The sequence below is a fragment of the Suillus bovinus genome (assembly GCF_016758785.1).
Source record: "Suillus bovinus strain UH-Sbo-P2 chromosome Unknown EDB93scaffold_76, whole genome shotgun sequence".
Classification (NCBI taxonomy): domain Eukaryota; kingdom Fungi; phylum Basidiomycota; class Agaricomycetes; order Boletales; family Suillaceae; genus Suillus; species Suillus bovinus.
This window is the reverse complement of record NW_024542132.1, coordinates 125135-150551: the sequence shown is the minus strand read 5'-3', so window position 1 is coordinate 150551 and position 25417 is coordinate 125135. Positions and strand designations below refer to the sequence as shown.

Below are 25417 nucleotides of genomic sequence, written 5' to 3'. Positions count from 1 at the left end.
CATATACCAGTCTCGGCAGGCTTCGTTTGACAGGTACATCGCGAGAAACGACGGATAGGAGGCAAGCGAAGTGCTGACTTGCAGAACGGTACGGAGATTAACAGGGGCTTGCGATCACCTGTTGCCAGACAATAATCACTCTCGCGACCGAAAAGGCGCGATAAGATTCAGAAGTAGCGTGACATGTGCCAATCTGGCCAATCATCGCTGTGCAATTGTTAGATGAAGGACATGTGAACCGAATCGAGGCTTCGGGCCCAACTCCGAGGTTCTTTAACTGATCGATATGAGCATTGTCCTCAGCATTTGGACCCAATCAATTCGTACTTACGAGTGGCTCATAATGGAGCGGTGTCAACAAGATAAATCATGTTAACATATAAGGAGTGATTACAACCCGATCCGACTTCCAAGCGTTCAGATATAGAAAGGCAACGTTATATCCTGTGCAACATCAGTGACTATAGCCTGGATAAGAATACGTTTACAAACGAGAGGATTTGAGCAAGAAAATTGAGGGTGTTGTCTGGCGTCCGGTAAGGTTGCACGAACAAACGCGCGTATCTGTTCGAATCTGTTTTGGAAAGTGAGAGCCCGCGTGCAAGCTGAGTCAAATTTCAGATATTAGTCAGTTGGGCTACCAATAAGAATTCGGCACGAACAGAAAACATGTATGAAAGCCTGCATGGGAAGATTAGAAGGAACAGATGTCATAGTAGCTTTACTCACAAAGGTCATAAGTCCACCAATAGGTTGACCAGGCATTGCGATACTTTCGCTCTCTTCGGAATCCTCACAACCCGAGAAACAAACCTGTTCGATGTTAACCGAAAAACACATCAACTCACAGAGACTTGTGCTCACAACTTGTGCCTGTGAAGACTTCTTGATGCGAGCATCTGGTGTAATGCCATCGACGAACTTGCACTGTCTGGAGTCATACTATTGTGGCGATCAGACAAAATCACAGAGGAAACTGCTTCTCTCACAAGGTAAGGCAGATCTAACTATCATTCAGCATTTGTCAGCGATCGAGTTGATTTGGGGCTCACCAAGCACCGTGCCGGAATGACACGACTGGGGTCATTCAACATGTGGAGTTATGGTTTCAAGGAACATACTTGCATCAAAAAGGGCCTGTAAAACCAAGTTATTTAGTGATTTTGGGTCATCGATCGCTCTCCGTACCGTCAACCGTGAGCCAGCTGCCAGTGGCTTAACCTGCGAGTGTTCTATCAGTGACTATTTGAAATATCATGTGAAATACGGGGTGTTCTTTAGATCACGGTACTGACCATAATTTCATGTATTACCTGAATAACTAATCAGTCTTATCCTTTGATCAAGAGAGTAAAACACCTGACATCATCGCTAATCATACCCGACTGTTGATAGTCGACTGGACATATGACTTTACGAACGTTAACAACAATCTTTCTGATCAGGCATAAGTCCTACATTCATCATATCCATCAACTTCGTCGCCATCCAGGTCGCGTATTTGACCTCCATGCCCCGCAACTGTATAAGTTACCGTGTGATTCACAAGATCAACAACGCCACCAAAGGCAGTACGCACAATAAAAGAACATGGAGTCACCGGCCCTTGCATAAGATGCCATGCGGCGCATTTCAAGTAAAATATTGGCCCTAGTTGGCGGGGGGTTATAACCATCATCAATTAATTGTACAATGTTTGTGGGATCGTATCCCCATTGATCTGAAAAGGAGTCCAGAGTCGTCATTGAATTACCAACAGCTGCACGTACTAATAAGGCATGGTAAGATATTATGGATGTCGTTATTGCACCCTCTCAGTTCACAGTGTTGACCTTTGTAATTAATTCCAATCTCATACACAGTTTTAGAAATATCATTGGTTTTCAACACACTATATAACACTTACCAACAGTGCCCGCTTTTTTCTGGGAGATGGACTGGGTTGCGTGTACATCGGGATATAAAAGGAAGCTTCCGACATGCGCTGGTTCAGACACGGTGCTCCAGAAGAACGAGGACACCTCGACAACTGGTGGCCCTTGAGTGTGATTTCTTCTTGTTGGATCTTCGACAACTCCCATGAAGCATACGTCCATCTACGTCTACATGTGATTGCGTGGTCGCAGTGAACTTGACGAGGGTCATGCGTAGCAGGGAAAGAATTAAGATCGGCTTTGGTGATCTGGGGTAACATGGCGAAATTCAAATGAATCAAAAAAGTAACTGGATGATATAGGAACAATGACGGCCTTCGCTGCGAGCTTTATAACTTGAGGGAAGCGATCTATTTTGCTCTCACGTCAAAATTGTTAGAGACGAGGCGTCATGCTCGTGCGAGTTGGCTGATGACAATGTGGGGAAGAGCTTATCGTTGCAAACAAGACAAAGTACAAGGTGCACGACTGGAATGATTGTCGCCATCAGATTTCCAGGGTCGGTGGTCACCATAGATAAGGACTTGAAACGGACGTTTGTCGAGCACACTAAAACCATTGACAATAGTGGCATAACAACAGTACTGATCCTGTGAACCTTTGAGTTGGGAAAACTCATCACAAGAGACGTAGTACGTACTAGCAACACAGAAGATTGTATAGAGCTGCAGAATAACACTAGTGTTTGTATACACAACGTTGTTACCGTTTTGATCAGACCCTTGATCAACGTCAAATATGATATTCGTGTATATTACATAATGCGTGAATTCAATGGGTAAAGTACTATAAATAATTGTGGTACCCTGCCTGGGTTATCTATCTGTGCACGAAGGAAATAAGTATCGTGTAAGTCGTAAATGGACAGTCCCACATCGTCTCATGATTCGTTGCCCTGAAATCATAAAATCTCATGACCAAGTCCACTGCAACCTACCACCATGGATGACAGTCTCCACCGTCCCACCAATAAACCTTGTCTGCATCGCCCACGACAAGCACACTTCTGGCCATCCATGCACCATCATACACCTTTTCGACCCACCACCGGAGTACGGGGTGGCGCATGAGCCACTTGAAGTAGAAATAAAACCTAACATGATATATCAGCCAACATCCCGATAACGTGGCATGCGACAAACCTCCAGTCGTAAGCGTTGATCACCCTTGGGTTGACATATATGTGCTGCAGATTGAACTGTCGCCTCATATCATACGGGAGCAAGAAACTTTCTGACGAAAAGCATTCCTCTGGTGCAGACGCGCGGAACCGTATTGGGGGTGTCAGAGCAGGACTCGGACCCTGCATCGAAGCATTGTGTGCTGCTGGATGGGTCGCTGGCAATTCGTATGGCAGAGGGTCGTCGGACAGCGTGCGGTTAGAACGCAAGGATATTGGGAGAAGAGGATCTGCAGTGAAGACAACGATACCGTTCCAGCAGGTGAACACGGGTACAGGAGACTCGGCGTGCATTGCTTTATAATCAGCTTCGTCGAAGAAATAAGGCCAACTAGAAGCAGAACAAGCTGATTCAATTAGACGTGGTGAAAATATAATTTGCAACTCACATTGCACTGGCTAGCTTTGCCTGTCGATCTCGAAGAACCCACATATCATATGCACTTTACCACGGTTAGAATTATGGACGTGCCGTGGTAACTAGACGTTGCCTACCCAAAATGACCCATGTCTAAGCCACATGCCATGTCATAATCCCCATTGTTCGTTTCTAACAACTCGACGAAGCTCTCGGGCTCGATAAATATGTCATTCGAGAACACAACCCTATCATACCCTCCTACTATCAGGGGCTCCATTGCGCGATTACGCGTGGCCGCTAGAAATTCAATACGTTTGTTTCCGCTCAAATCGATAGGCTTTGGTACTGCTTTATCTCCTGTGAGTATGCGCCGTGACACTCCCAAAAGCGCAAGGTCTGCATCTAGTGCTTCAAGGAGCTGAGGGGAACTATCGGAACTGTGACTCTCCACGATAGAGACGAACACATTATCCGGACCGAGATAGTGAATGACTTTGATGAGGGTATCGTGCCAGTACGGAATAACATATTCGTTATTGTGAAACATTGCGGCAATGAAAATTTTCTCTAAAACGGGATGACTTGAAGCTGAGTTCGACTTATGAATTTAAAGGAGCTTACCTTGCTTTCCGTAGCCTTGTTTTCGAGGGTGTGCGACGGCCTCCTGAATGGCGTCCCTGTACCGTACATCGCCAGGTTGTTCGTAATGGACTCCGATCCATGTGCTTAAACAAAACAGGACGAGATACGCGAAAACTTTTATCCGCCACAGTTTGAGATGGGATACCAGACGGGGAGTAGGAGAGGTTGGTCTAGAGAATGAGCGCACGCTAGCACCTTCTTCCGCATTTTCCATGAGCGCATTTTGTTCCTCGGCGTTAAACAGTTCACGTCCGCCGATAGAGTGGTCTCGATAGAACATGACATACCCTTCCTGGGAAGGGTCAGCGATCCCAAAAGCCTTACTCCATCGCTCGATTAGCAGGGGAAGTAGGAATCGATAAGCCAAGAGACGGAGTATTTGGACGAAGGCAAAAATGGGTACTACGAAGATGAGAAGGAGTATGGACCTCCAGCTTGAAGGAAAAGCAGGTTGCCATGTATAGCTTTCTGCGAAAAACTTGACGGAAAACCGCTGCTCAGTTATGACATAGAGGGTGATGAAAATGGAGAGCGAGACAAGACCGGGAATGCGGACAACTGCGAGAAGGATGCGGCAGATAGCATGGAGAACAGCCTTCGGCGTTATGAGCATGCGTAGTTCTGTTATGCAGGGGAAATGAAGCCGGCGCTCAGTAAACGGAGAGAAAGTCGGAAGGGAGGGGGAAATGGGTGACTAAAGTGTGGTTCATCATATAATCTTGCTGAGAGATATAACCGAAAGAAGGAAGACCTATTCGATAAATTTATCAGCCGCAGCAGTTATCGTGTGTCACGGTCATTGGATCAAATTTAAGACTCATCTCTGCATGCACACAGGTTGGTACAGCGTCGTCGTGTAGTACATCATAAATAAAACACCGGTCGCATTCACAAAATATTATACCACGGTACACTACTATCATGGGGGCCCCCAGCTGAGCTTTACGTAACAACCTCCAGGGTAGAAACGGGCTAGCTGCTCTTATTTCATGAGAATCAAGTCCGAGTTCGATATCAGGGTCGAGAAGTGTAGGTACATACTCTATTTCCGCACTCGCCGGTCTGGGAAATCATCAAACAGTTTAGGGCCGGAGTGAGCGGGAACAGTGATCTGCAGACAACTATAAAATATCTGAATTTTCCTGCTACCATCTGCTTACTCTGGTGCGCACTCAGTTAGCCTTTCTGAGGAAGCGTCAGTCTCGATGTTTCATCTTATAACACGTGACTCATTGATCATCAGATCGTTGAACGAAAATGCTTTGTATCTTCTTCAAACAAGGACTCGGACATCAGTCCTTGCATTATTCGGCGGCGCTGTTCAGTGACTGGTACTAGCGCTGTCTGGGTGACTCATCGTGTGAGTAGTGCGCGGCCCCGCCTCCGAGGCAGTTACATCATACTTGGACGACTTCCAAAAACAGATTGCCTTGGCGAGTCTAGGAAGGAACATGACAGCGGCAGCTGCCCTAATAGTCCAGTCAAATAGTAAAGCCGCTATTCTCACCGAGATGCTCTTTTTTCAGCCCTTTCCCTGTCAAACCTCCCTCTCCAGGTCTTCTTGGGTTTCCTCCTCACTGTAAGTCCCTCAAGCATCCAGTAAGACTATATAAGCCTTGTCCTAGAATGTGCTCACCGTGATCTCTGCTATGCCAGGCTGTCCTGCATTTCTGTTCTTCCCGCGTTTCAAGTCGTATACCCAAGTCAACACAATGATGTGGGATCTGCGCGGCAACGACGCCGCCCAAGATTATCAGCGACGTTCTCCGAACCCTAGATTTCCAATGCCATCGTGAGTTATCGTACGCTTGCTCTCCATTGATCTCAATAGATGAAGGTGACCTTATAGCCCTGGAATTCCGCCAGTGAGGTACGCAACGATCTGGATGATACAACAAGTCGTCACTGATCAAGAATGACTATTACAGAGAGCTGCGTCGATCTCATGACCCGTTCCCCAAGCCATTTGAACCGCTCGGTCTGCCCAACGTTCCGCGATCAGCGTCACCAAAGTGATTTTTCCTTCGTTTTTCCGTAATGAACGTGTTGACGAGTTTACGATTTATTCCCCACAGTCCCCGGTAAGCTTCAAATCAAATTACATGTTCACATGGTATTTATTCAAATTGCCGCTTCATTACTTCATCGATCTCTTACAGCATGTATTCACATGAGAATCTCCCTTCGCTTATTCACGAGGGCTTTCCTTCTCGCGCGCGCGCACCTCCCCCACCAATCCCCCATGCAACGCGACCACCCCTGTCTCCCTATATGCCTCTACCACCACCACCTCACCCTTTGATGTCTCGTCCTCCTCTACCCATGCCTATTCCGCAATCTGTTTCAAAGTCATCCCATATCCAACCGTCATCCAGAAATTATCACACCGATGCTCGCACTCACACCCACACTCGTACCGAAGATCACAGACACAAACATCACCAACACTCTCATTCGACTTCTGCCACACCTCAGAAGACTATTCGTCGCACCACCTCGCAGCAGCTCCGTTTTGCACCGCCCACACAGCCTTCATCCCATTCACTTCAGCACGCAAGCAGCACGCAACATTTGCACCGCTCACGTTCTTCGCAACATCTACGTCCGCCGACGCCAGGTCCTTCAGGTAATGATCATCGATCGCGCGCGAACTCGGCAAGTAGCGCGCATAAGCCTATCGTTCATCCCCAGCACCAGGTGCAGCCACATGTTCACCAACAGGTCGTGCACCATAAAGGTCATGTTCATTTCCAATATTCAAAATGCACAGGGCGGAAGAAAGCGCTTTGTGTGAGTGAAGATACGATACTCATTGAAAATCCGAGTCGAGTCCTTTCATAGATCGGAATTAACTACAAAGGGCAACGACGCGAGCTTAAGGGCTGTGTCAACGATGCGCACGACGTGAAGCGGTTTTTAACATGTATGTTGTTTGTTGACCGCTTTAACGTCGATATTCATACATTGTCCTAGCCAATTGGGGCTACAAAAATGGCGATATTGTAATGTTGGTCGATGACACAGATAATCCGAGGCAAATGCCAACAAGGCGAAACATTCTGGATGCGATGCGTTGGCTTGTGAACGACGCCCATCCTCATGATGCGCTGTTTTTCCACTGTACGTTATCTTTTCGAATCATGGATATAATTAATTTCTGAATATCCTCATTGTCGTCTAGACTCGGGTCACGGGGGACAGGTTCCAGATAAGGATGGTGATGAAGTTGATGGACTCGATGAAGGTAAGAGATATATCCCTTTCTTTTTTAGAACGTCGTTAGATTTCGTCATGCAGTCATATACCCTGTCGACTACAAGAAGGCTGGAATGATTGTTGATGACGTGAGGTTTTTTGATTTTCAAGCTATTTATGCTCATGACTCCAATGCAGGAAATGCACAGAATTATGGTATACTTGTCGCACGTTAGGGCAAACGCACTGATCTGAAACATTCCACAGGTTAAATCGTTGCCAATGGGCTGTCGTTTGACTGTAAGTGATAAAACTAATCCTTCCTCATTCGGAACTCAGAGCCCATCCATCTAGGCTATCTTTGACGTAAGGCCGTTTCGCAATATGCCGGCATTAGACAAATCTCATAGATTCCCCGTAGTCTTGTCACTCAGGAACGGCACTAGGTAAGTACGTCATTTCGTCATGATAGAAGCTGGCTGAAAGACCACTAGATTTGCCATTCGTTGTGAGCACGATAGTGCATGTTTCAGTCAGTATTTGGACTGATCATCTTACAGTATCATTCGAATGGGCGCCTCAAGGAAAGCCCAGTTACTCCTCAGGCTCAAGCGGAGAAGGCCACAGGTGCCGACGTGGTAAGTGACGTCCTGCCGTCATGTGCTGTGTGCTTCTGCCGCTTGTTCCTATCTAGATATCATTCGCTGGCTGTCGCGATAATCAAACCAGTGCTGATACAACGCAGAGTGGCATGGCTGTTGGGGCTATGAGCTACGTGAGCGATATCTCATTCAAATCTCCCCACCTCTTTGCAGCTGACATATATGGACAGGCTTTTGTTGCATCCCTAAGTTGGTCGGGAGCTCTTTGTCGTGTTGCGTGAGACTGACTTAGTGCACAGCAAGGAAGCCAGTGCAAAGTTACCAGGAACTTCTCAAGTCTGTTAGGGACATTTTGAGGCAGCATTATCGGCAGAAACCGCAACTGTCGAGCTCGCATCCAATTGTAAGCGCTTGTAGTTTATAGTGCGGTGGATTCAGATTAACTCCGCTTTTCAGGATACTAATCTACGCTTCATCATCTAGCGTGAGCGGGTTTATGATTTATCAGAGCATCATTGATATGCTGCGGTGTTCGTTACTTTTATATTATATCAACTAACTTAGTGTTCTACGTATCAGACAATTTATGTATCAGTCCTGGTCTCTAGTCGACGAGACATGTATATTTAGTGTTTTTGGTCTTAGAGAGGAGACCCGACTCAGCCGACTCGGACTAATGATATTGTCGACAGCTACCCGCTGACTAATGTATGACTCAGATCCCTTTCTCAGTCAACAATTCAACCACGCATGAGTTAGGATCGGTGCTTTAACAGTCCATGAAAACATAGCCCCATGCTCAGACAATCTTTCGACGTCTTCTGTCCAGGCCGTGGTGCACTGGATTTGCATACTTGGTGAGCTAATGAAAGAAAATAACAGACAGAGTACGATGGTCCCCACTAAGGGCATATTACTGGATGTAGCTTCGTTACACAGCCAAACAGTGGCCATATAACCCACCCGAGATGACCGCAGCCCGGAGCGCACCCATCGCAGGCTCGCTGGCAAAAGGTTTTGCATGTCGTTGCAAGCGCCGCAAGGGATTCACGAGTCGAAGGTATCTTGCGAGATGAAAAATGAACGACATGCAGATGCGCGGTTATGTGCTAGAGGATCTCGCAAACGAGTACTACATAGTAGAGCTCAATATTCGATCGCGACTCCCGCGCACAGCTAGCTCTTAAGTCGCATCAAACAGATACAAACAACCTCGGGCCTTCTGATTTCAAAGTTCAAATATTAGTCGTACTTGATCTTCGAGTCAGCCTTCGAGATCACCGCGACCAGGCTTAGGAGAAGAATTTGTGTTGAAGTAAATGATGTCATGATCAATCTTCAGCAAAAGTCATCAGGTAACCCACCGGAGACCCGAACCACCATGCTGATTTTATTTTTACATCAACGATTCGGTATACAAGGAGGAGAATGCCACGCTTTTTACCTGTATGCATACTCTATAGAGGCAGCAACAGGCAACACATGTCCAACCAAATACTGATCACTAGCGGCTCGTCGAACTCAAGAGACCTCAAAAAAGTCCAAAGAACTTGCGTAAAACGCATGAAGACGCAACGGACGACCCGTCATGAAGAATTCCCTGATCCGACACCGCCGGCGAAATGGCAGGCACGAGGATGATCAGAAGACGACGAAGCTGCAGCCATGGCAAGTCAAACACGATGATCAACAGCTGAGTGGTGTATTTCTCCATTATATGATGGCGAGCGAAGAGAATGTTCAAATTTGCCAGACAGGAAACTCAAGTGGAGTGACGACGAAAACCTATATTTTTAAAAATTCGGACCGATCGTTAACCCGGTGAGATATGACTTAGTTTGCCAGTGTACGTCATACCAGTCCCTTCTTCTAGGGTCATTGAATAGATTTTGGTTAGCAATATCTGCTGGCATCTGGCTAGATTAATCGCAGATATGCCTCTGTGTAGGCACTACCATATAGGCAGGAATATTCAGCATATGAAAGCCAGCCGTCTTCCTACTATTTCCTTCAGAGTTGTCTGATCTTGCCATCACACTAGTCACAGACAATGCGTCTCTTCTCTGCAATTGTCCTCGTTGTCGTCGCTGCTTTAGCATCATCAATCTCTGCCACTCCCTTTGACGAAGAAAGTTGTCCCTGGGGCTCTTGCGAGACTACTGCAGATTGCATCTGCCCTTGGCTTCGTTGCGCAAGTATCACTAGTTTTCCTGTATTTAATCGTATGATTCACCTGCATGACAGCACAGGCAATCATGCCAAAAGTAAGGATATGATATCCTCTCGCGCTAGCCACGACTTCAGAATAAGACGCAACATCAGCGGGATGTATTGCGCTTCAGAGTGCTACGAAGCACTCCGTAGCAAATTATGTTTCCCTGATAAAGTCGTGCTCGTGATTCGTCGATGCGAAGATCTTTACTCTTCGCATCCGAGAGATACAAATACATCCTTCTACTAGCACTCTTTTTCCTTCGTACAGTTGTACTTGAAGTTCCATTTTTCTTATCATTCGAACCCCGAGCCACTCATTACCGACTTACGATGGTAAGAAGTGCTGTAACAATATTCTGTACGTGATCGTATTCCTCCTAACGTTTCATTGTAAAAGCCCATTGTCTTATCCCGAAGTCTCATTCCCAAACATCTGTCTTATTTTCGTCTCGTCCTATTATTGCTCTCGAACTTGCATTTTGCACCAAGTTCTTATATATATTATGCAGTTGCGACTAGACTTACAGAAGTGAGTGCCACTTAGAGTGGTTTGACACCATGCCAAATTATGCCATGTCATAACAATTTCACGTGCAGTTACTGCCATCGTGATGGAGCAGGATTCAGTTTTTGCATCAGATTTTACTGGATTAATTCAGAAACAATATCGATGATTGGATAAAACGTTAGTACAGCATCGAAACATCAACGAAGAATAGGGTCGGGTAAAGCGGTCAACGCGTGTCTTGCTGACCCTGACGCAAGGTCATCAGCCCTGGTATCTTTTACCGACATGTCATCAGTGTATCAACATGCGTATTACACGTTCCCTGGATGCAACTCGTATTCAATCAATTCAACAACGCCTCCCGGACATACACCCGCGCCTCATAGCCCCTTAAAGTGACTTTCTCCTCCAGTCCGATTGCCTCCTTCTCGTAGTTGCCCAAGACAAATGCGTACCTTGCTACTCCTCCGATGACCTCCCCCAGGTCAACCTCAACCTTCCCTTCCTTGAAATTAAGCAGGACTAGCGCAGACGTAGACCCATAGTTCCGCGTGTACGCGAACACCTGTTCATCTGTTTCGAGAAGCATCACGAAGTCGCCGTAGATCTGGGCATGGCCATGCGTTAGCGTCGGAGGAATGGAAGGGGTAGATGCGGAGATACAGATAGAAAAGAAAGTTGAAGGTCAAAACGAACTGTATGCAGGAGAATATATTTCGAACGACTTACGAGAACATCGTGCGCTTTCCGCACCTTCAGCGCGCGCTTCCAGAATGCGTGCACGCTGGTGTCATCGCCAATCTGTTGTTCAGCGTTCCATTCTGGGTAATCGTCGTTTACGCGCATCCACGGTGTCCCTGTCGTGAAGCCTCCATGTGCACCCGCATTCCACTGTAACATTAAAACGAGATCATGGAAGGAAAGAATAAGTTTGTTCTTACCTGCATCGGTGTCCTTGCGTGATCGCGTGCCTTTTGCGCGAAACTGTCGAGGAGATCAGACATATCAACATCCTTCTTCCCTTGCGCTTTCTGTCTCTTCTCTTTAATCCTATTCTATTGTCAGCACTTATGCCCATGACATGAACAAAAAAAATGCAATGCACAAATTCCAATAATTCTGAGCCGCCACGTCGTTGTATTCCTCAATCCCCCATGTCCGCGGGAAGTTCTTGAGGCCAAGTTCCTGCCCCTGGTACACAAATAGTGTCCCCGTCTGCGTGATCTCAAAGACAGCGAGCATCTTGGCGGAGACGGTGCGCCACTGCGCCGAGTCATTCCCAAAGCGCGACACCGACCGCGCGTGGTCATGGTTCTCAATGTAAACCCTTTGATCGCGCCAAACAATATAAAGTCCATCAGTATTCCTTCGGCCTGATATCAGGCAGAACTCACGCATTCCAGAACCCATCATCGCGCATGAAGCGCTGCCAGCGACTGACGATTGCCTTGAGCTCACCGAGCGTCCAAGGTTTCCTGAGGAGCTGCGATTCGGGGGGCGAGTCGATATCCATGAGCTCGAAGTGGAAGACCATGTTGAGCTCGCGGTTCTGCGGAAGGACGTACGCAGCGAGCTCGGATTCCTCGTGTGTGAAGGGCGTTTCTCCGACCGTGATGAGGTCATGATCTGTGGGAGTTTTGCTGGTTAATCAGAGAAGACGAGGAAAATGAAGTGGCCCACGGGAGAGGACCTCGGCATGCATCTGTTTGATGTATCTGTGGACCTGGGGACTGGGAAAGTCAGGCAATCAAGTAGAGATGAATTAGTTTATGAGCTCACCCGTTCGCAAAGTACATGCTAGCTGGCTGGTAATATTGTGTGTGGTCTACAAGGGGCGCATCGGGGAGACCATCCGTCTTCGAGATGCAATTGATCGCGTCCATCTATGGTAATGTTGGTTGTTTTGTGAAAAAAAAAGTACGGAGAGATGTACGTACGCGGAATCCGTCACATCCTCTGCGCACCCAGAATCGCATGACATCCCAGATGGCGGAACGCACAACAGGGTTGTCCCAGTTCAAGTCAGGCTGCTTAGATATGAACAGGTGGAGATAGTACTCCCCAGTTGCGGAGTCGCGTTCCCAAGCGGAGCCTGTCGCACAGTTAGAAGTACGAAACGACAATGAGATAGTCGGTGGGTCGACGCAAAGAGAAATATGAGATGACCACTATCACCATGTAGGATAGTCAAGAAAGATAGGTTCACATACCACTGAACAAGCTCTCCCAGTTGTTTGGCGGAAGTTCTTCCCCGTCGACAATTTTACCAGGACGCCAGATGTACCAATCACGCTTTGGGTCGTTTTTACTTGATTTTGAAGCAGCGAACCAGGCGTGCTGAGGATATGTATGTAATCAGTGCAGGGAAATAATCGTAATTGATTGGTAGAAACAGGAACCTAAGCTAGAAAGATAGAAGATTGAGAGGGCTTACCTCGTCGGATGTATGATTCACTACCAGATCCATCCTGTCAAAAAAACCCTGGGTTGACACTGGAAAATAGTTCAGGGTTCGAATAATACACACATGAGCTTCATGCCCCGTGCATGCACGCCTTCAAGAAGGCGGTCCCAGTCCTCAAGGGTACCATAGCGCGCATCAATGTCCTCATAATCCGAGCTGTGGTGGTTGAAGTATCAAGTACCGGAACTAAACAGTAACGATTAGCGCTCACATATCATAGCCCATATCAGCCAATGGGCTACGGTAGATCGGGCTAAGCCATATAACATCCACACCAAGATCCTTGAGATAATCAAGTTTGGCGATAATGCCTGCGAGATCACCAGTCCCATCACCGTTTGCGTCAAGGAATGATGCCGGATAAATCTGGTAGACGGATGCAGATTTCCACCAGGGAGTCACATGTGGTGGTGTGGACATTGTGGCCAAGGATTAAAGTGAAAATGCGATGGACTGGAGCAGAATACGGGATGCATGATGGTGTGAGATATAGGAAGCCTGACCTGAACACCAAGGCATGCCATCGTCCGATCGTCTCCGCGTCCATACCAGTATTATCTGGATTCGGAAAGAACTTCGCATTGTTGGCTCCCAGTCACGGTTACTGTGCGCTTCGTTTGCACCTGCAAGCTCGCTCGCTCGTTTCTCACGCGTTCATTCTTTTCGCTCACCATCCACTCATCAAAACACGTCAATCTCATAGTACACAGCCAATTTTCCGTAAATATTTTCGCATTTGCAAGTACCAGCTCAATTCCTCGTAATATACAATGGTCAGTCATTCAGCCCGCCTGTCGAGTTTCCCGCCCACCCATCTCGCTAGCGTCCGAGACTCCGAGCCGAGCTAACGCAGCCACTTGCACTGCGTTAGATGGAGCTGGAGTGCAGTTCAATAGTGGCTGAGAACTACTTACAACAGTACATCATCCAAGTTCCAGTGAGAATGATTATCATAATAATTAGTCCGAGTCATTCCAGTGATCAGGAGGGCTCTTCCTCCGTTTTTTCCTCGTTGCTGCCATCCTCTAAATCGGCAATTCGCATACTCTACGGGGGGTCGGGGGTCCTACGTAAGTATGCATAACTGTTCTACAATGCCTTGCTATTAATTATTCATTATGACAGTATAGCCTCACACAATAAGATTGATCACACACACACTCAACATTACATGCGTGTGCTCGTAGCATGTCAGATAAATAGTCCTTCAGATCGGATGCCTGACTTACTATGCATGGGCGTTGGTGGCATAATTGCCATGAGGTATGTCAGGAAAATTCTCCACATCGTGCCGCAAGGTAGGGGCAGCGAGAGGCAACGTACGTCCAACCGAATACTGATCACTAGCAGCTCGTCGAACTTGAGACACCTCAAAAAATCCAAAGAACTTGCGTAAAACGCACGAAGACGCAACGGATGACCCGTCATGAGGAAGCTCCTGGTCCGACACCGCCAGCGAAATGGGAGGCACGAGCACAGACGAAGATAATCAGAAGACGATGAAGCTGCAGCCATGACAAGTCAAACACGATGGTCAACAGCTGAGTGATGTATTTTTCGATTATATGATGGCGAGCGAAGAGAACGTTCAAATTTGCCAGACAGGAAACTCAAGTGGAGCGACGGCGACGACCTATTTTTTAAAATTTCGGACGATCGTTGACTGATGAGAACGATATAACGTTCGCCAGTGTACGTTATACCAGTCCCTTCTTCTAGGGTCATTGAATAGATTTTGGTTAGCAATATCTGCTGGCATCTGGCTAGATTAATCGCAGATATGCCTCTGTGTAGGCACTACCATATAGGCAGGAATATTCAGCATATAAAAGCCAGCCGTCTTCCTACTATTTCCTTCAGAGTTGTCTGATCTTGCCATCACACTAGTCACAGACAATGCGTCTCTTCTCCGCAACCGTCGTCGTCGCTGCTTTAGCATCATCAATCTCTGCCACCCCCATTGACGAAGAAAGTTGTCCCTGGGGCTCTTGCGAGACTAATGCAGATTGCATCTGCCCTTGGCTTCATTGCGCAAGTATCACTAGTTTCCCTGTATTTAATCATATGATTCACCTGCATGACAGTACAGTAATTTAGAGTGCGGAAAGTAAGGATATGATATCCTCTCGCGCTAGCCACGACTTCAGAATAAGACGCAAGTCGTCCTCATAATTCATCGATGCGAAGATCTTTACTCTTCGCATCCGAGAGACACAAATACATCCTTCTACTAGCACTCTTTTTCCTTTGTACAGTTGTACTTGAAGTTCCATTTCTCTTATCATTCGAACCCCGAGCCACTCGTTACCGACTTACGATAGTAAACAGTGCTGTGACAGTGGGTCTGTACGTGATCGTATTCCTCCTAACGTTTCATTGTAAAAGTCTATTGTCTTATCCCGAAGTCTCATTCCCAAACAACTGTCTTATTTTCGTCTCGTTCTATTATTGCCCTCGAACTTGCATTTAACACCAAGTTCTTATATATTATGCAGTTGCGACTAGACTTACAGAAGTGAGTGCACTTACAGTAGTTTAACACCATGCCAAATTCTGCCATGAACAATGTTCACGCGCAGTTATTGCCATCGTGATGAGAGAGTGGGATTCACTTTTCGCATCAGATTCTACTGGATTAATTCAGAAACAATATTGATGATTGGTTGATACAACGTTCGTACAGCATCGAAACATCAACGAAGAACAGGGTCGGGTAAAGCGGTCAACGCGTGTCTTGCTGACCTGACGCAAGCTTTGGTATCTTTTACCGACATGTCATCAGCGTATCAACATGTGTATTACACGTTCCCTGAATGCAACTCGTATTCAATCAATTCAACAACGCCTCCCGGACATACACCCGCGCCTCATAGCCCCTTAAAGTGACTTTCTCCTCCAGTCCGATTGCCTCCTTCTCGTAGTTGCCCAAGACAAATGCGTACCTTGCTACTCCTCCGATGACCTCCCCCAGGTCAACCTCAACCTTCCCTTCCTTGAAATTAAGCAGCACTAGCGCAGATGTAGACCCATAGTTCCGCGTGTACGCGAACACCTGTTCATCTGTTTCGAGAAGCATCACGAAGTCGCCGTAGATCTTGGCATGGCCATGCGTTAGCATCGGAGGAATGGAAGGGGTAGATGCGGAGATACAGATAGAAAAGAAAGTTGAAGGTCAAAACGAACTGTATGCAGGAGAATATATTTCGAACGACTTACGAGAACATCGTGCGCTTTCCGCACCTTCAGCGCGCGCTTCCAGAATGCGTGCACGCTGGTGTCATCGCCAATCTGTTGTTCAGCGTTCCATTCTTGGTAATCGTCGTTTACGCGCATCCACGGTGTCCCTGTCGTGAAGCCTCCATGTGCACCCGCGTTCCACTGTAACATTAAAACGAGATCATGGAAGGAAAGAATAAGTTTGTTCTTACCTGCATCGGTGTCCTTGCGTGATCGCGTGCCTTTTGCGCGAAACTGTCGAGGAGATCAGACATATCAACATCCTCCTTTCCTTGTAATTTCCGTCTTTGATCCTTAACCCTATTCTATCATTAGTACTTATCCTACCACATAACAAAGAATGAAATGCAACGCACAAATTCCAATAATTTTGACTCGCCACGTCATTATATTCCTCAATCCCCCATGTCCGTGGGAAGTTCTTGAGGCCAAGTTCCTGCCCCTGGTACACATATAGTGTCCCCGTCTGCGTGATCTCAAAGACAGCGAGCATCTTGGCGGAGACGGTGCGCCACTGCGCCGAGTCGTTCCCAAAGCGCGATACCGACCGCGCGTGGTCATGGTTCTCAATGAAAACCCTTTAATCGTGCCAAACAATATAGACATCATTATTCCATCTTTCAGCATTATATCAGGCAGAACTCACGAATTCCAGAACCCATCATCACGCATGAAGCGCTGCCAGCGACTGACGATTGCCTTGAGCTCACTGAGCGTCCAAGGTTTCCTGAGGAGCGGCGATTCGGGGGGCGAGTCAATATCCATGAGCTCAAAATGGAAGACCATATTGAGCTCGCGGTTCTGCGGAAGGACGTACGCGGCAAGCTCGGATGCCTCGTGTGTGAAGGGCGTTTCGCCGACCGTGATGAGATCATTTTCTGTGGAAGTTCCACTGGTTAATCAGAGAAGACGAGAAAAGGAAGGGGCCCACGGGAGAGGACCTCGGCATGCATTTGTTTGATGTATTTGTGGACCTGCGGACTGGGAAAGTCAAGCAGTTTTCGAGTGTAGATGAATGAGTTTATGAGCTCACCCGTTCGCAAAGTACATGCTAGCTGGCTGGTAATATTGCGTGTGGTCTACAATGGGCGCATCGGGGAGACCTTCCGTCTTCGAGATGATGTTGATCACGTCCATCTAGTGTAATGCCTGTTGTTTTGTAAAAGAAATAAGGGGATAGATGTACGTACGCGGAACCCGTCACATCCTCTGCGCACCCAGAATCGCATGACCTCCCAAACGGCAGAACGCACGACAGGGTTGTCCCAATTCAAGTCCGGCTGCTTAGGTACGTACAGGTGGAGATAGTACTCCCCGGTTGTAGAGTCGCGTTCCCAGGCAGAGCCTATCGCACAATTAGAAATACGGGACGGCGGCTGTCACCGTGCAAGAAGGTCGAGGAAAACAGATCCACCCACCCTGGAACACGCTCTTCCAGTTGTTCGGCGGAAGTTCTTCCCCATCGATAACTTTACCAGGACGCCAGATGTACCAATCACGCTTTGGGTCGTCTTTGCTTGATTTTGAAGCAGTGAACCAGGTGTGCTGGCGATATGAACCATGTACGGAAGTCGTCATAAGTAATTCAGTAGAACCAACAACCATAAGGTAAGCCAGAAAGACAGAAGATCAAATGGGCTTACCTCGTCGGATGTATGATTCACCACCAGATCCATCCTGCCAAAAAAAGCCTGGGTTGATACCGGAAAAAAGGTTCAAGTTGGGATGATACACACATGAGCTTCATCCCCCGTGCAGTGCACGCCTTCAAGAAGGCGGTCCCAGTCCTCAAGGGTGCCATAGCGCGGATCGATGTCCTCATAATCTGAGCTGTGGTAGGTAAAGCATCACGTACCGGAACCGAAAAGTGAAATTCAGCGCTCACATATCATAACCCATATCAGCCAATGGGCTACGATAGATAGGACTAAGCCATATAACGTCCACACCAAGATCCTTGAGATAATCAAGTTTGGCGATGATACCTGCGAGATCGCCAGTCCCATCACCGTTCGCGTCAAGGAATGATGCTGGATATATCTGGTAGACGGTTGCGGATTTCCACCAGGGATGTGGTAGTGGGGACATCGTGGACAAGGATTAGGGTGAAAATGCGATGGGCTGGAGCAAGGTATAAGAAACATACGTAATATGAGATACGAGATATTATATATGAGCGTGACCATGCATCATATCTGCCAAGGTGGATATCGATTGGCTTCTGCAGTGGGCCCACCCGTGCATGAATATGTAAACACCACACATGGTGGCATTTCAAAATTGGCTTCTGATAATCACCGTGACTCCACCAGTGGACGCCTGTCTAAGAACGACTTCAGATGGCGAGCGGATACCGATTGGGGCAAGCGACAAAATGCATTGACACGTCAAATTAAATGTTGGAATTTGAGATTCAACTTGAAGGCATATGTTCAATTGGTAGACGTCGTCCTTGCAGTGGCTAGCAAGGAATATGAATTGCGGAGTTGGGATCGACCAGTCATAAGTACGTGCTACTTAGTACTTACTAGGCAGGCATGCGGTCATTTGACATGACCCTTGCCGTGACCAATTTGCCGAGAATCCTCTACGGATGATTGTATCGGCGGATGTGCTTCGACCTCGCCATCGTCACAAACCTCTTCAACGCCTGGAATTAAGCCCCTTGACGAACAAGCCAAGAAGTTCGGCTCTGGCAGTGGATGGTTTTTACACAAAGGGCGAGCATGGATATAGAGCCCTAGGCCTGAACATTTGAACATGCAATACAGAAGTAAAGATAACGCCGAGCACTATGTTCGCTCTACATTCAATTTACATGATAGTATAGGACATTTCTGAGGCCCCTGTCTGATCAGCTACAAGTATAGTGACCTACCTTAATGGCCAGACGAGAGATTGCCTTGAAGAATATTCTCCGGTATATGGTTCTTAAGCCATGTCCGGAATACCTCTTCATCGTCCATTGGAACGTATGGAAATGGGCCTATACTGCCGTAAACCAGCCCTAAGCATTGTCTTGCAACGTCGAAGTTCTTTTGGTGCGATGGCGTTGGATGCATGCTGAGCACACTTCCCAAAAAGGCCATTTTCTCTTTATAACATCCCTGGGCATCGACTGTCAACCATTCATCGAGTGGTCGGTTCTTCCTGAGAAGCTTGCCGTTTCCGTACCGAAGACAGACCCAGGCGAGGACCCAGATGAAGGATTCAGCATCATGACAGTACACGTGCTCTACTTTGCCTGCAATGGCATCTGGCACGAGAAGTTTCAACGACATGAAGGGCACCGTTCCTGTGCGCTCGAAACCTTTGGGAGCGTCTTCAACTGAGGACAAAAACCGTTTGATCGATGACAAGTCAAAATCATTGAGGACGCTTATAAATCGACCACGTAAGCGGTATCCCATGAGATTGCTGGGGCTGATGTCGCGGTGATGCACGCCCCTCTTCCAGAGACCGCGATGGCCTGTCAGAGTAGTGAGTAGATGGAAAAGAACGCAGAAAGGACAAGACACCTACACTTGACAAGCTCCCACCATGCGAGGAGGAACTCTTCCCCGCTCAGCGTCGTGATCGGCTCAAGCTCTCTGAATACGACTGATGTATAGGACGCGGCTGCCCGTATCATCGATTCCTAGCGCCTTTCTGATTATCGCCGTGGATGTTTCCTCAAACTTGTAGAACCAGACCATCTCTGGAACATGGCCCAAGACATCCGGATCTTCATTCGCGACCTTGTAGACCTCTTCGAGGATCTCTGGCTCGCTCTGGCGTGCTTCTTCTGGCCAAAAAAGCTTGGCAACCAATTTGGTGGATTGATTGCGAAATTGGGACCGCCGTGGCAGGGCCGATAGCGCCTTGCTCGTCACTGGAAAGACAGTGGTTGCACGTCCGCGTAGACCGAAGTGAGTCATGCGCTTGTCAGACTTCAAATCTAATGTAAGGTCGATCCGCTTCTTATTCTGATGCTGACAGTCCTTATTCCGGTTGTCCTTTTCCTTGTCTTCTTTTTCCTCGTTGTCCTCATACTCGACGATAATTTCGCCCGTGTGTCCAGGTTTAGGTTCAAATAACGGATGAAGGCCCCATTGCTTGTATCCCATGCGCTGCAATATGAAGAGCAAAACCACAAAGCGTGGAAGGTCCTGAACGAAGTTGATGCCAGCGCATTGAATCGTGTGCTGACGATCGAACCACCAGATATGGATGGCGTCGTCTGATATGAGCGATCAGTTTGACGACAGGACAAAATCATTATATGGACTCACTGTTAACTATAAAGGAGATAACGTGCTGACGCGCGATATGAGCCGCAAACATCTCTGCGACATACAAACCATTCTGAACCACAGGATGATGTTTCCTCGGCTTCTTCTTCTTCTCATCCTCCTCCTCATCCTCCTCCTCTTCGCCCTGGTCCTGCCCGGATTGCCCCTCTTCGTCCTGTTTGGATCGTTTGATGTTGGGCGGCTGATTGGAGCTTAAATGATCAGAGCCGCGTTTGTTGCTTCTGAGTCGCTCGGATATATTTTGTACTGCATCGCAAATGTCAAAGGAAGCAATGGAAATACAAATCGGACAGCTTACACTCGTTTGACTTCTTGTAGGAGGTCTGAGGACCAGCGGCAGGTGCTGGGTCTGCTGGCTTAGCAGATGCGTTCGTCTCCTTCGCATAATTCATATACAGGACATTAGGAACCACATAACCCTTCGTGTAAGTAGACGGCGGATGAGGCAGACGCTTCTTCTTGCGTTTGAACTCAAATGTCGTTCGAACCTGCGTCCATTGGAAGTTCTCATGGTCTTTGGTGGGCTTCTTGCACGCAGACTGGTAGACATTTTTAGGTTTTCCCTCCGGAATGATATCCGCAGCGCTCTGGTGAGAAACGACCACGACATCAGGCTTGCGGCTAGACTTCTTGCCCTGATGTTCTTGTTGTATGTATGATGGATCATTCACATGAAAGAGGATATTGGTTTCGTCGTCATCCTGAAAAGCTGGTATTCCAGGTACGTCGACCTTCCTTAGTCCACGAAGTGCACAATTGGCAGCCTGGACGAAATCAGGGTAAGACGGGATTTCGCTCTCAGCATCACAACTTGACGGTGGCGTCAGTGTTATTTCACACTCTTTGAAGTACTGGCTTACAATTTAATGAAGTGTCGCTTGATCTTCTGCGCTTCATCTGATTCATTGCAGAGGTGCAGGACAGCGTCGAGAGAGGAATCGAGCAGCGTAGACTTCTGACTGGGAGGAAGGGATTGGGAAGAATCTATGCACATTTCAAGGAGCTGCTGCAGCATTTTGTCTGCGCCACATTGCTCGTAGTTCCTGACGTCGCGCTCGATCCATGGACTGACATCACTGACACTGTGTGAATAACTAAGTTCAGTATCAACAATTGTGGTGGGAACAGAAGATCTGACGCACTCGACGCCCACAGTATCGATATGTTCGCTGACAACAGCGGAGCCAACTGCGTGTGGGGTGGACTTGAGGTCGACGGGCAAGCCAGAGTTGCGGGGAGGCGTGCTTGTTGCTGGTGCAGTGGCGTCAGCATTAGTCGCCATGATGAGTCCGTCCTAAGAAGATGGAAACTTGAAAAAAAGGTGAACTTTGGGAATAAGAGATCTGAGCTGAATTTTCAAGACAGCGCAGCACTATTGTTCAAGTTGGACATATCGAGTCAAGGACCACAGATCACAAATACTGATAGATAAACGAAGTTGATGTGGTTGAGGTTAAGTATCAGCTGAGCCGATTTCTCGACACGGTTCACAACGGATTACTCCGAGTCCATGAGTGATGCATCAGTCTTGAATTCACCTGCGAGCGCTTCAACTTCAAGCTCCCTTGTCAAATTTCACTACTCGCCACACATATTCCTGCTGTCTTTGGTTGAACATGCGAATGTTTGCACTTGCACCTGATGAGTTCATGCATTCAACTAAGGTCTAACATATTTTCTTAAAGGTCAGACGCGCTGGGGCAGCCTATTCTCGACTATTGCAAGACGAACGTGGAAAAGAGGAGATTTCAAACTTTTGGGCGACTTGTAAAAAAGTTTTGACTGAGCACGACGATGACACGGGTGGGCCAATAATGATATGGGTATTGTTCTGACTTTTATGAGTTTCCTGATACGTTTCTCAATGTATATCTCGCTGGGCTTGTCTGTTCTCAGCGGTCAACTCCACCTTCATCGTCGAAATGCAGCTTGATCCAGGAGACACCACCCATACCCTCGTCCTCAAACTAATCCAGATAATCGTTAACGGCCCAAATTCCGCACCTAACATCAACACTCTTTCCTCATCTACGGGATTTCTCTCTTCAATGGTCTGGATGCAATCACTCTCCTGCGCTAGCGTACTTCATGCAAGTTTTACAAAACCACCAAGAACCCTGTGAATAATAATGAAATCAAAATCCATCTGCATGACCAATCGGCGTACATGGTCCTGTCAGGATTCGCAGTAGGTCCAACGTCTAGATTCCAAGCTGTTGACCATGTTCACCACCAATGTCCCGAACTCATTGCTATACAAGAATGCTGCGCGTGATGCAAGTGCCTTCCAATACCCTGTAACACATGGAGGCTTAGATTGCGCTCATGAATCACTTACCAGGCAAAATGGAGATGGATTTTTCTTTGACCTTGTTAAACACGACGGAAATTTTCAGATAAGAATGAAGCAAGCATTGCTTGCTCGAATAAATTTGAAGCATTGATCAGGTGTATTCAAGTCCAGGATCCACTTGTTGAGCGATGGAAGTCATCGCCGATGCCTCGGTCGCAACATGCTCACAGCCATGCTCCTCGATTACTTGGATTAGACGAGCCAGCGTCTCTTCATGATTTTCTTTTTAGTTGATGCGGTCTGAGCTGAGCATTAATTTGACGCCGTCGTTTCGATTACATAAGCTAGGAACTAAACTGAATTCACCAATGAAGTGCTTGATCGCTACTCCCAGATGTCTTCCATAGGCCCACAAATTCCAGCACATCTCCTTCCAAATGTTGCGTCAGCCGAGGATTCTGACGAAGACGACGATTACACACCGACTCTGCCTCCCGACCTTGCTGCCTCCCGCGCAGCTGGGCCTTCGCTACCCTCAAAGAGCGAATCGAATACGCCGCCTCCAAAACGACACTACGTAGGACCCTCATTACCTCGCTCACAAGCTCCTTACGATGATGACTCGGATTCAGATGTCGGGCCTCAGCCACTTCCTGCAGCATATGCTTCGCAAATAGAAGGAAAGTCAGGCGTGGAAGAGTTCTTGGAGAGGGAGGAAAGGAGGAGGAAACTTCAGGAAGAGGCGAGCAAGCCGAAAAAGCTTCAGCGGGAAGAGTGGATGCTTGTACCTCCAAAAAGTGGTGACTTGTTAGCATGTGCGTTTTATTCAAGACGCGGTTCTCGAAATTGTGCACTTATCGAAATTGTATAGCACTTGACCCGACGAAGGCTAGGCCTCGCCAGTTTGCACGTAGCGCTGCACCATCGCGAGACAACTCCGGATCTTCCCTTTGGACTGAGACACCCGCCGAAAGACAGCAACGTCTTGCCGACGAAGTTGCTGGACGGAAACGACGTGCAGTAAATGCACCACCAGAGGAGGACTCGCATGACATAGCAAAGCGACGGCGACGGGATGAAGAGATTCGCAGAGGAGTTGAGGAGCACACAGTACGTGTTCTTTGATTGTGTGTCCATTTTAAATGGAACTTGACGTGTTGTTTTCCAGCGCAAGGCCCGCGGTTCAGCCCTTGTAGAGTCGCATATGGAGCGAGAAAAAGAGGAAGAGGTTCACAATAATAGTGAACCCTCAGTTATCTGGGATCATGAACGTGATATGTCTCTAGGTGGACGACTTATGGATGATAAACAGAGGCAGAAGATGCTTCGGGATGCCAAAGGACTCGGAGAGCGTTTCGGTAGTGGGCGCAGCGGAGGGTTTCTCTAAGTTCCTGACATTTCCAGCGACGCTGGAATCTACGTCGCGGACCGTTGCATCTCGTGAGTTCTACCATTCTTTTTATTCTTCTTGTATGACATGTCTTATGTCGATATCTATATACAGCGCTCACTCTTGCTAGAAAGACCTCTGTTGCGTCAACATCATCAGCCCGAGCATCTGGGCAGTGCATTGTTGGGTTCCAGGCGAAAGTTAGGGAAGCTGAATGCAGATGCATGATGCCATCATCATTCCGGCAGTTTATATTAGTTCTCCATCGCATGCTCTGTCCTGTGGTAGGAATATCTATGTAAGCATATTTATCTATTTTTCCCTTGACCGTCTTGTCTGTTTGTTTTAGTTCTGTGGTCTTTTGTTTGTAAAATTCATCCGAAACAGCGTATCGTCGCATTCCACTGCCTGTAATGAAATTTCCGAGGAAATCATTCAGGTCTAGGCGTGTTCGGCTTTCTCGTTGAATGTATGATATTCATATCGATTATATCTTGTTGATGTCCCATGGGCTGTGTGGCGTGCATGATTAGTCTTAGCTGGTAATTTCTGACGCCAAACTTGAATATCACCGTGGTGTTGTAGCCCGTGCGCACGTTGGATCAACGTGAATGAAGTGTCGATTCGATCCTGACATGTAGTGCGTACCAAAAATATTGACAGATGTGCTTTCACTGTATCAGATTGCGTTCCCATCTCAAACATGCTGCTAGCCAGTATGACGCAGCGGATCCCATAGGATCTCTAACTCGGTTACATTATTGGTCTCCGTTATGCCGCCATGCTGTTCGTGAGGTTTGGTAGAAGGTCGAAACTAGAATGAACGCAAGTATTCCTTCTGACTGACCAGTCAAAAGCGAATCCGGTGTCCAACAAAAAAAAGACAGTACAAATGAGGGTAAGACGAGCGATGCCACATCCATGTTCCATGCATCCGGGCCGCGGGAGGTGTCTGACGGTGTGACGCGTGAGAATTGGGAGTTGCTGGTGCTTCGGCCGATCCTGTGCGTCCTAGTCAATGCATCTGATCGCGGGGCCCCTTGCCTGATTGATCTGGAGGAACTACAACAATACTGGCAGTGACTCTAGCCAATGAATAGAGGAA

General features: G+C 47.5%; 11 protein-coding genes across 11 annotated transcripts; 5 read left to right on the top strand and 6 right to left on the bottom strand.

Annotated features, from left to right (window-relative positions):
• Positions 1–90: 90 nt before the first annotated feature.
• EDB93DRAFT_850458 (caspase domain-containing protein) lies at positions 91–2646 on the bottom strand. Its single transcript, XM_041457693.1, has 17 exons — positions 2575–2646; positions 1907–2524; positions 1770–1851; positions 1580–1720; positions 1459–1521; positions 1365–1411; positions 1296–1313; positions 1189–1221; positions 1126–1137; positions 1053–1077; positions 990–1003; positions 865–942; positions 730–813; positions 663–681; positions 493–605; positions 332–444; positions 91–277 (listed from the first exon to the last, which is right to left on the bottom strand). Exons 2-16 carry the CDS (start codon positions 2192–2194, stop codon positions 418–420), a joined length of 1044 nt encoding a protein of 347 aa, XP_041303412.1. The 5' UTR covers positions 2195–2524; positions 2575–2646; the 3' UTR covers positions 91–277; positions 332–417.
• On the bottom strand, positions 2643–4994 carry EDB93DRAFT_1173041 (cryptococcal mannosyltransferase 1-domain-containing protein). Its single transcript, XM_041450400.1, has 5 exons — positions 4097–4994; positions 3610–4042; positions 3504–3557; positions 3077–3445; positions 2643–3027 (listed from the first exon to the last, which is right to left on the bottom strand). The coding sequence occupies exons 1-5, from the start codon at positions 4728–4730 to the stop codon at positions 2868–2870; spliced, it is 1650 nt and encodes a 549-aa protein (XP_041303411.1). The 5' UTR covers positions 4731–4994; the 3' UTR covers positions 2643–2867.
• A 766-nt stretch (positions 4995–5760) lies between these two features.
• On the top strand, positions 5761–8338 carry EDB93DRAFT_1092854 (caspase domain-containing protein; the record flags this gene model as incomplete). Its single annotated transcript, XM_041446466.1, has 18 exons — positions 5761–5909; positions 5967–5987; positions 6046–6120; positions 6277–6602; positions 6855–6907; positions 6959–7040; positions 7091–7237; positions 7299–7361; positions 7415–7461; positions 7511–7528; positions 7580–7612; positions 7667–7678; positions 7734–7758; positions 7807–7820; positions 7873–7950; positions 8007–8087; positions 8145–8163; positions 8214–8338. Coding segments are annotated over 18 exons (1368 nt in total), but the record flags the coding sequence as incomplete, so codon positions are not given.
• A 1513-nt stretch (positions 8339–9851) lies between these two features.
• Positions 9852–10480, top strand: EDB93DRAFT_850400 (uncharacterized protein). Its single transcript, XM_041457692.1, has one exon. The coding sequence runs from the start codon at positions 9965–9967 to the stop codon at positions 10373–10375; it is 411 nt and encodes a 136-aa protein (XP_041303409.1). The 5' UTR covers positions 9852–9964; the 3' UTR covers positions 10376–10480.
• Positions 10481–10979: 499 nt separating this feature from the next.
• Positions 10980–13520, bottom strand: EDB93DRAFT_1254613 (glycoside hydrolase family 13 protein; the record flags this gene model as incomplete). Its single annotated transcript, XM_041453651.1, has 12 exons — positions 10980–11243; positions 11366–11527; positions 11578–11686; positions 11742–11963; positions 12031–12262; positions 12317–12366; positions 12416–12519; positions 12574–12728; positions 12847–12973; positions 13071–13104; positions 13164–13256; positions 13312–13520. 12 exons carry the CDS (start codon positions 13518–13520, stop codon positions 10980–10982), a joined length of 1761 nt encoding a protein of 586 aa, XP_041303408.1.
• A 1405-nt stretch (positions 13521–14925) lies between these two features.
• EDB93DRAFT_1172935 (uncharacterized protein) lies at positions 14926–15826 on the top strand. Its single transcript, XM_041450399.1, has 3 exons — positions 14926–15131; positions 15185–15727; positions 15782–15826. Exon 2 carries the CDS (start codon positions 15280–15282, stop codon positions 15568–15570), a length of 291 nt encoding a protein of 96 aa, XP_041303407.1. The 5' UTR covers positions 14926–15131; positions 15185–15279; the 3' UTR covers positions 15571–15727; positions 15782–15826.
• A 104-nt stretch (positions 15827–15930) lies between these two features.
• Positions 15931–18425, bottom strand: EDB93DRAFT_1107384 (glycoside hydrolase family 13 protein; the record flags this gene model as incomplete). The annotated part of the gene is made up of 12 exons (XM_041447719.1): positions 15931–16194; positions 16317–16478; positions 16529–16637; positions 16694–16915; positions 16984–17215; positions 17269–17318; positions 17371–17474; positions 17555–17682; positions 17756–17882; positions 17981–18028; positions 18074–18167; positions 18223–18425. 12 exons carry the CDS (start codon positions 18423–18425, stop codon positions 15931–15933), a joined length of 1743 nt encoding a protein of 580 aa, XP_041303406.1.
• Positions 18426–19053: 628 nt separating this feature from the next.
• EDB93DRAFT_849741 (uncharacterized protein) lies at positions 19054–19832 on the bottom strand. The gene has a single exon (XM_041457691.1). It carries the CDS (start codon positions 19745–19747, stop codon positions 19217–19219), a length of 531 nt encoding a protein of 176 aa, XP_041303405.1. The 5' UTR covers positions 19748–19832; the 3' UTR covers positions 19054–19216.
• EDB93DRAFT_849610 (uncharacterized protein) lies at positions 19833–22137 on the bottom strand. The gene is made up of 5 exons (XM_041457690.1): positions 21772–22137; positions 21490–21711; positions 20928–21439; positions 20609–20875; positions 19833–20556 (listed from the first exon to the last, which is right to left on the bottom strand). Exons 1-5 carry the CDS (start codon positions 21909–21911, stop codon positions 19919–19921), a joined length of 1779 nt encoding a protein of 592 aa, XP_041303404.1. The 5' UTR covers positions 21912–22137; the 3' UTR covers positions 19833–19918.
• Positions 22138–22515: 378 nt separating this feature from the next.
• EDB93DRAFT_1092905 (uncharacterized protein) lies at positions 22516–22752 on the top strand (the record flags this gene model as incomplete). The annotated part of the gene is made up of 1 exon (XM_041446469.1): positions 22516–22752. A coding segment is annotated over one exon (237 nt), but the record flags the coding sequence as incomplete, so codon positions are not given.
• Positions 22753–23246: 494 nt separating this feature from the next.
• Positions 23247–24563, top strand: EDB93DRAFT_849319 (uncharacterized protein). Its single transcript, XM_041457689.1, has 4 exons — positions 23247–23737; positions 23794–24032; positions 24091–24362; positions 24427–24563. The coding sequence occupies exons 1-3, from the start codon at positions 23317–23319 to the stop codon at positions 24307–24309; spliced, it is 879 nt and encodes a 292-aa protein (XP_041303402.1). The 5' UTR covers positions 23247–23316; the 3' UTR covers positions 24310–24362; positions 24427–24563.
• Positions 24564–25417: the final 854 nt, after the last annotated feature.

Bases quoted from the DNA above. Each gene is read 5' to 3' on its own strand.
- EDB93DRAFT_850458 (XM_041457693.1), bottom strand. From the start codon at position 2,194: ATGTTACCCCAGATCACCAAAGCCGATCTTAATTCTTTCCCTGCTACG. The intron at 814-864 runs GTGAGCACAAGT...AACATCGAACAG, and splicing joins AGTCTTCACAGGCACAAGTT to GTTTGTTTCTCGGGTTGTGA. The intron at 445-492 runs GTTTGTAAACGT...GATGTTGCACAG, and splicing joins TTTCTTGCTCAAATCCTCTC to GATATAACGTTGCCTTTCTA.
- EDB93DRAFT_849319 (XM_041457689.1), top strand. From the start codon at position 23,317: ATGTCTTCCATAGGCCCACAAATTCCAGCACATCTCCTTCCAAATGTT. The intron at 23,738-23,793 runs GTGCGTTTTATT...GAAATTGTATAG, and splicing joins AAGTGGTGACTTGTTAGCAT to CACTTGACCCGACGAAGGCT. The intron at 24,033-24,090 runs GTACGTGTTCTT...GTTGTTTTCCAG, and splicing joins GAGGAGTTGAGGAGCACACA to CGCAAGGCCCGCGGTTCAGC.
- EDB93DRAFT_849741 (XM_041457691.1), bottom strand. From the start codon at position 19,747: ATGGGATACCGCTTACGTGGTCGATTTATAAGCGTCCTCAATGATTTT.
- EDB93DRAFT_849610 (XM_041457690.1), bottom strand. From the start codon at position 21,911: ATGGCGACTAATGCTGACGCCACTGCACCAGCAACAAGCACGCCTCCC. The intron at 21,712-21,771 runs GTGCGTCAGATC...TTATTCACACAG, and splicing joins ATCGATACTGTGGGCGTCGA to TGTCAGTGATGTCAGTCCAT. The intron at 20,876-20,927 runs GTAAGCTGTCCG...TTTGCGATGCAG, and splicing joins CTACAAGAAGTCAAACGAGT to TACAAAATATATCCGAGCGA.
- EDB93DRAFT_850400 (XM_041457692.1), top strand. From the start codon at position 9,965: ATGCGTCTCTTCTCTGCAATTGTCCTCGTTGTCGTCGCTGCTTTAGCA.
- EDB93DRAFT_1173041 (XM_041450400.1), bottom strand. From the start codon at position 4,730: ATGCTCATAACGCCGAAGGCTGTTCTCCATGCTATCTGCCGCATCCTT. The intron at 4,043-4,096 runs GTAAGCTCCTTT...ATCCCGTTTTAG, and splicing joins ACAAGGCTACGGAAAGCAAG to AGAAAATTTTCATTGCCGCA. The intron at 3,446-3,503 runs GTGAGTTGCAAA...TTCTGCTTCTAG, and splicing joins GCAAAGCTAGCCAGTGCAAT to TTGGCCTTATTTCTTCGACG.
- EDB93DRAFT_1172935 (XM_041450399.1), top strand. From the start codon at position 15,280: ATGCGAAGATCTTTACTCTTCGCATCCGAGAGACACAAATACATCCTT.